General features: G+C 29.5%; 1 protein-coding gene across 1 annotated transcript; it reads right to left on the bottom strand.

Moving 5' to 3' along the window:
* Nucleotides 1-399: 399 nt before the first annotated feature.
* Nucleotides 400-7,829, bottom strand: LOC143070551 (homeobox protein HMX3-like). Its single transcript, XM_076244800.1, has 2 exons — nucleotides 7,271-7,829; nucleotides 400-1,360 (listed from the first exon to the last, which is right to left on the bottom strand). The coding sequence occupies exons 1-2, from the start codon at nucleotides 7,527-7,529 to the stop codon at nucleotides 714-716; spliced, it is 906 nt and encodes a 301-aa protein (XP_076100915.1). The 5' UTR covers nucleotides 7,530-7,829; the 3' UTR covers nucleotides 400-713.
* Between the last annotated feature and the right edge of the window lie 329 nt (nucleotides 7,830-8,158).

Here is an 8,158-nt window from a genome sequence, read left to right as displayed (position 1 = left end):
TTCCAAAAAGAACAGCTAAATTGGTTTAAGGTCAAAGTTTGTTTTCAGAACAAGTATATATAATGCTGTAAACTGGAAATTTAGAAGCAAAATTAATATATCATTTAAATCATATTGAAGAACTTACTTCCTACGGGGCGCATGCTACCCTTGAGTACCGGGAGTATACCAGATACAAAACCAATCAGGTGGGAGAAACAACAAATAATATCCATTTCTGTATATATATATATATATAAAACCAGAGACCAAACTTAACAGACAATATAACAAAATTTCATAGAATTTCTTGCCACAGGCCTTTAAGATTATTACTTTAATTCGTCTATCTATATGTTTGTCTATTCATTTATTTTTCTGAAGACTAAAATAGGAACAATAATGCAATGAAATAGAATATAACAATTAACAATTTTAATTAAATAAAAAAATATTGCACAACAGTTGAATGATAAGGAATAAAATAACGAATCCCGAGTTAATATATTTAGCATACACATTGTGTAAACATCTCCTTTAGAACTTGTTTTATGAGTCACAAAAAGGTCTATATATTTGAAGACGAAATTATCGTTTCGATCATAATTTTTTCTGAGCTCAAAATGAAACACTTAAAAGCTTAAAAAAAAACATGTTTCTATAAAAACATTCGAAAAATCACAACAGAAACGTTAAATTATTACGGAATTTACAAACACACTTAATGGTCTTTTTCATACAATGCCCGACATTGATGAACGAACGGATGGGTTCATCTGTGAGAAACCAGCAGACAAATATAATGGTTCACAATAGTTCACATGTGGTAATGACGTACTAAGACAACTTCTGTTTGCTTCCGGTACTTGCGCAGAATCTTGTGTTTCGTGATACAGCACAGGTACTCGGATGAATCTATGAGAATTAGCAACATGTGACATATTTGCTGCTTCTAATTCGGCTGATATTTGTCGCTTCCATTTATTTCGACGATTCTGGAACCATATTTTGACTTGTGTTTCTGTAAGTTGTAAAGAAGATGCCAATCCTGCTCTCTCAGAACTTGACAGATAACGTTTCATATCAAACGTTGATTCTAACTGAAAAACTTGACTCCGGGAAAATACTGTCCTGGTCTTTTTCTTTCGTCTGTTCTTTCTGTCATCGTCATTTAAGTCTGCAGACATTGAATCATCGTGTTTCTGACCATCGTCTGATCCGTCGCAGCATATGTCATCGTCGTGATCGACAGACACTGAATCGTCTTCTTTTGTATCTTTGCCATGCGTGATGCACGTATCCGGGCTACGAGATCTTTTAAATGGAAAAGACGTTAAATCTTTATCATGAGGCCCACCTTTCATGCCAAGTCCCAATGAATCTAAAAATACAAAAATAAATATTCATTATAGTTACTTTATACAAATGTATAAAAATAGGGTATGGTTGCTAATGAGATAACTCAACCAGAGACGAAAGGACACGGATGTTAGCAACAAGCAAGATAATCGTGTGGCCTTCAACAACGAGCAAATCCCTTACAGTAAAACAAGCTTTAAAATTGAAACAATTAAACAAGGAATCCAAATTCGTAGTTATGATAAAGCAACAAATGAAAACCTTACATTTTAAACAACAACCAACGACAAAAACTAAATTCCAGTTTAATTTTCCTTGGAAGAACTATTCAAGTCGGAAAGTCCCTTACCAAATGGCAAAATCAAATGATCGAACACAAAAAGTGTCATATTCCTGACTTTGGAAAATGCACAAAACAGGCATATTGTAATACATGTGCAGAGTTTATCAAATAATTTCATCAAACCAGAAGACACGACCATTGAGCCAACAGAGTTTAATCAAACGACAATAATAATTGAAGATTATCAACAATGACTTAATAAATTGCGTTGTTTATTTCAAGGCAATCCCTGCACAAGTGAAATACCGAAGAAATTGCATAGAACCCATTAAATTGTTTAGGAACTCCGTTTTTCTATTGTTTATTTTACTTTTATAACCATTTTTTAATTCAATACTTTGTTGCTGCCGTAAAATAGCATAGATGCTGATATTTTATTTTCGTTAATAAGAAAATTCCTCAACTTGAATTCATCAAAATGTATGCAAAGACCCATCATGGGAAAGAGAGAAAGGAAAGATTAATAGGTGAATGATATCGTTGTGAATTAAGAACCCACATACAATGTTAACAACCTTTTTAAAGTATTACATTAAGGACGATTTGATGGATACTTTTATTAGATATATTTGAGGGTGTGTTTTTATTGCTTTGCTTTTGAAATCCCTTTTTGCATTCACTTATATCTAAAACATATTAAAATTTATAGTTTTCAAATATGTTTTGTATAAGATTAATTTTATAATACAAGATCACAACAAACTGAAATGAATATTTCAAGTGAGTTTTTTTTTTTTATTATAATACATTATTACAGTTGGTTATTTAATGGTTGGTTCTTATGAACTCTTCGCTATTGAAACTAAACGCTTTGCTTCGTTGCATAAGCATTAAAAAAATTTCTATCATCTATCATTCACTATACTGTAACTTAAGTTTTGGTTAGATAGAAATTAATTATAGTGTTTTCCAAGATTTTAATTACTTCGAAGGAAAGAAATAATAACATTAATATCAAATTCTGTTTTGTCAAACGTTTATAACATGTTTTTAAGATTTATATTAGAAATTTAATTGATTTTGTTTATTTCTAATGTTGGTGTCATTTTCAAATTAAAGAAAAACGACAATAGAAGTTTATTTTCTGTGGACCACTGGTAACAATAGTTTAACATGCTAGTTGAAGCTCGGCTTCGTTTTTCTTTCCTTTCTATCAATTGTTTAGAATTACAAATCACTGTCATTATCTTTTCAATAAAAATCATCTGGCGGCTAATGAGATGTTAAGATGATGTCGATTTTACGCTGGTGAATTCCCAGTCGCATGTCGACCCCGATATTCAAGAGATATAAATTTTGTGATCCGTGATTAATTCGCCATATTCATCAAAAATAAGAGGATTGTACATAAACGCACAAAAGAGTTGAAGTGGCTTTTGAGTGAATTATGTGAGTGTAATAGTCATTTAGGCTTCATCTCCCTCTTGACAGTTTGAAGCATATTTTAAGAGCAATTTATTGACTTAAGAGCTGCTCCAATATGTGTGGTATTATTAGTCAAAGAGGAAAATTATTCAAATGAATAACTATCAAATAAGATTTGTAGGTTTTAATGAAAACACTCAATTTGTAACGGTATGTCGCAAAGCCTTGTGACACATGCATCAGGTTCTTTCTATCTCTTAAAAGCCTAAATTTCTTTTATACTATGACTGTTTAATTTCTATTTAGAGGTTTATTGTTTTGAAAAGGTAATGAAAGGATAATACGTTAAGATTGTTCCAGTTCAATGCTTAACCCCATCAGCCATTATCGTTTTAATATAAAAGATTTAAAGTTTTTGCTATTTTTTTTTTTATTAAAAAAATCATAGGATGAAGATTAATCTAACCAAATACCAACAAAAAACTTAAAAACTAAACAAGCCTGATTTAATCGCATTTAGTAATTGTGTGTGCACAAAACGTTAATAATAACTTCCCTATGTATTGTATTGTAAAAAGTAATTGTAGCAAGTTATAAAACTGTGGTCAATTAATTTGTTTTTCGTCAATTACTCATCGTTTCAAGATTGGTTAACTTGCATTCTCTTCGACGTTAATATGAAATGTTTCCGTTTGCAGAAACATACTTTTTGTGCATTTCTGATTTTCTCCAAATTGCTATATAATGTAAGAACTACAATTTTCAGTATATCTTTAACGAAGTAGAGTCTTAAATCGGACCGAGCACGTTACCAGGCGAAATTAACAATGGAAGAGTATATTAAGAAGAAAGGGAAAAGAAAAGAAAAGAAAACTGTAGTAAAGAGTCTGATTAATTTCATTAAAACTGTTTCCTCCCATTAACTGTTTTCGTCCCGTAGAAATGTTGACATTAAATTCTTAGACCGTTGACGGGAGAGGGGCATCATTTACCATGTAAAAAAAAAAATCATGTTACAGGTCAAAAGTTTTGTACATTGTATTAATTGTTGATTTGCTCTCGTTCTGAATTTGCTTTGAATATTAGTCACTGAATATTAAGCACAACTAAATACTACAAACCTCCAAAGGACAAGAGTTAGTTAATAAGACCCTATTTTGTTAATTCAAAAAAATTGGTTGAAGGTAATTCTTAAGTGTCAATCAATTGTGGTAAAAAAAAACTTTATGCATTAAGAAAGTTAAATCTTATCAATGTATTTTCTTAGGACTTGAATGTGTGTTACATTCCTCTGAAAATGCATATCTGAATCATTTCATCATGTTGTATTCATGTTATGTCTTAGTGTTAAAGTTGGACCACGCAGTCCTCAAAATTTTTTCAGAGAAAATTTTTATCTAAACCATAGAATAATAATCCCTTTTTCTGCAATTATTCACAATTTACCGATTAATTATAAATTATCACAATGAAATAATAATAATAAAATATCTATAAATAAAACTCGTTTAAGAGATATCAAATTTAGCCTTTTCTTTGTCTTTTACGCCTCAAAATTCCTTATACATTATTGTGTTATTTTTTTAACATACTAATTCTAGGGAAATGGTTAATGGTATACGATAAGGATATAAAACAGACATTCTTTTATACCATTATTGCACTAGTTATGCTTACGTTGATAATAATAAAAAAATCAAAAGTAAATTGTTTGATATGCAGTTCAATTAACAATGACAATAAATACCGACGTTTACTATACTTTGCAAAACGCAACATTTGTAGAGGACCCGGAAAATGCACAACAAACACTGGAAGTTTTTTGTTGCACATTTCTCTGACATAGTTATCTTGTAGTTAAGACAACAGTGTTTTAACCACTAAGTGACGATTAGAGATAGAGAAAATAATACCTCGATTTCCCGTTTGATCTTGTTTTCTTACATTAAGAGTAAAGGATGCAAATGAACAAAAGGAGATTGAGAAATTTTGATTTCATGTGTTGCTTAAAATATACGAGAGAATCATTTTTTCGAATCAACAAGTTACTTTTTTTGCAAAGAAAAGGAATCAAACGGAAAGAAATTTCTTATATTAATACAAGGTTTAAAACAATACTAGACGTACTCCTGTGTTGAGAAATTATAAAGCATGAGAGCGGAATAGTAATAACCAGTGGCGGATCCAGAACTTTTCCTAGGGGGGGGGGGGTTCCAGTTATGCTTCAATGATTCCCTATATAATCAACCAATTTTTTTCCCACAAAAAAGGGGGGGGCCTGGATCCGCCTATGATAACTATTTGCAAACTGATAGAAACTAAAAAAATCCTTCACGAAACGAAAATATTAAATCTATTCTAAGTTCTAAAATGTAGTTTTAGAATTAATAAATTATCAATGTGTATATAAGAAAAAACTGGAAACGAATTAACTCAATTATGTCACATGAAAATGTTCTTTATTTTAGGTTACACCTCCTTCAGGCAAAGTCAACTTTGGACCGATTTAGCTCTTTTTCATTTTTAGAGCTTTTATGTTTTAATGACTACTTTTTCGGGTTGATGAAGGTTATTTCAGAAAAGAATTTCATTGGCATTGAAATAACATTAGTAAAAATATTTTGCTCTTTTTGTCATGACTTTCTGTTTATTTATAGGTTGTGTAAACGATAAAAATCCTAATGCCACTTACGCACTTTATTGATTGCCAATTTTTATATTGAAATATAGCCTCCATGTGCTTTATGCTATTAGCATATATGTCTTGAACTCCAGTCATAAGTCAAAAAAAATATATCCAAAACATTCACTGCATACACAGCGAAAATCGGATTCATTCATTAAAATACACGTAGACGGTTTGATTCGGAGGCGATTATCAACACGATAGATATAAGAAGATGTGGTATGAGTGCCAATAAGACAACCATCCATCCAAGTCATAATTTGTAAAAGTAAACTATAATAGATCAAAGTACGGTCTTTAACACGGAACGTATATATTTTTATTTAAAGTAATTTTTCAGATAAAATTGAAAATATAAATAAATATCTATGTAGTGAACTCTTTGATTAAGTATAACCATTGACCCCTATATCATGATATGTCAACTTTGACCAATTAAATTTTTTTTATTAGTTTTTCTTAATTTGCATGTTATAATCATGCAATATCGCAATCTGTATAAATTGAGTTTTGAAATGATTATACAATTTAACAAAAAAATCTTTATATTAAAAAAAACGTCGCTTATTTTCAGTTCTTTCATTTTTATATAAGTTACAATCAAAATGAAAATAAATGGTCAAAACAATGAGACTAAAATGATATTACATAATGGTTTCGGTGTCTGAGAAAAATAATTGAAAAGAAGTAAATTCTGTAAGACCTAGATTTTTTCAAAATATATTTCAAATTCATGCTAAAATATGTAGATCGTATGACCCAATATCAATTACTACACGGTAATATCATCAACAGTGCCAAGTTTAATGCACCAAGTGCGCATTTCGACAAAACCCACTCCAAACATAAGAGCTGATATAACAGAAAAGGACTGAAATTAAAACAAAACACGAACAAGGAAACATATCATTATTTATATATCAATTAGATTCGTTTAAGTCAAATTACTCTTTCAAATATGGTGTACTTTGATTTGTAATTTCATTAAAAATCCAAACTTATTATCAAAATGTTTTATTATTCATAATGGATTGCTATTGCAGGATAGTAGCACTCTGCGTAGTTGGAAATTTACAGAACCTACAGTAAATAGCATAAAATAACAATATACCAATACTTTCGAGATATATTTTTAGGTTTTTAAAATGCCAATAATTTGAAAGAGTAGATAAATAAATAGAACAAATAAATGAATAAATGAATAAACAAATAGACAAACAAACAAATATATAAATAAACAAATACATACATAAATAAATAAATAAATGAATGAATTATTAAATATATAAACGAACAAATAAATAAATAAATAAAATTGAAAAATAATAAATAAATGAAATATATAGATAAATAAATAAATAAATAAATAAATAAATAAAATATAAAGATAAATAAATTAATTTTATCAATAAATAGATGAATAAATAAACAAATAAAAATAGAAATTAAAAAATTTATAGATAGTTAAATAAATAAAAAAAAATAGATTTCAATAATTGATAGATAGTTGAATAAATAGATAGATAAATGTCACTTACGTTGATAAGTTTCTTGTTGGAAGTGTTGTAACATCTGATGGCCTGCAGCATACCATTGGTACCATGTAGATAGTGGATTCAAAAAACATTGCTGTGGTCCAGATAAAACATTTTTAGCTGAATTGTCTGGAAAATCTAATTTTGAAACAATTGCTGGAGCATTCGAACTTTCCTTTTTACTGTTTTCATCACTATTGTCCAGTATACTACTTATGCTAAACGATTTTCCAGTCTCCCTTGGTTTTTCGCTTTCAGACATGATTTTCAAAGTTTTTTTTTATTGTTGATTTACAATAACACTTTCTGCAATGGCACTATGATGATTTTTTCTAAACGTTTTGAATGTTTGAAATACAAAACAAATGATTTTACTCAATAAATAAATTACTTGTGTTTTTGACAAACACTGTGGTGTGTATGGTTAGTGCGGAGAAATTGCTTCGAGTAGTTGACTGACGTACAATTAGTGAAAACTACATACATTTAAATTCACTATTAGCGATTACCGATAACATCTTGTTTTAACAATGCAGAGGCTCATATTCCTTAACTTTATAATCAGACCTAAAGCGTGTCTAAAGCGATTCTAATAACTAAACTCCGCCCAAACCATCAATAATTACAGACTCAACTTCGTATCTCCTAAGCTATTGGAGGAAACAAGATACAATAATTATGGTTTTATCCAGTGTTGAAATTTTGTTCTTTGTCGCTTGTATGCTTCATGAGATTTTTATTGCTTAGAAAATCAGTTTTAGATGGTGAAAATACTACAAGTTAGAATTAAAAAACGGTGTACCAAAGCTCTCCAGCTGATAGCCAAATTGTTTAGATTGAATCATTATAATTGTCTTCGTTCTCTTCATTATTGAGTTGATAAATGCTAGC

Source organism: Mytilus galloprovincialis, chromosome 4 (genome assembly GCF_965363235.1).
Source record: "Mytilus galloprovincialis chromosome 4, xbMytGall1.hap1.1, whole genome shotgun sequence".
Classification (NCBI taxonomy): Eukaryota; Metazoa; Mollusca; class Bivalvia; order Mytilida; family Mytilidae; genus Mytilus; species Mytilus galloprovincialis.
The sequence above is the reverse complement of the archived record's forward strand: the minus strand, read 5'-3'. Positions and strand labels throughout refer to the sequence as shown.

What these genes read in the sequence shown, in the direction of transcription:
- LOC143070551 (XM_076244800.1), bottom strand. Translation starts at nt 7,529, where the DNA reads ATGTCTGAAAGCGAAAAACCAAGGGAGACTGGAAAATCGTTTAGCATA. An exon ending in CCAACAAGAAACTTATCAAC is followed by an intron (nt 1,361 to 7,270) that starts GTAAGTGACATT and finishes TTGTATTTTTAG; the next exon opens with ATTCATTGGGACTTGGCATG.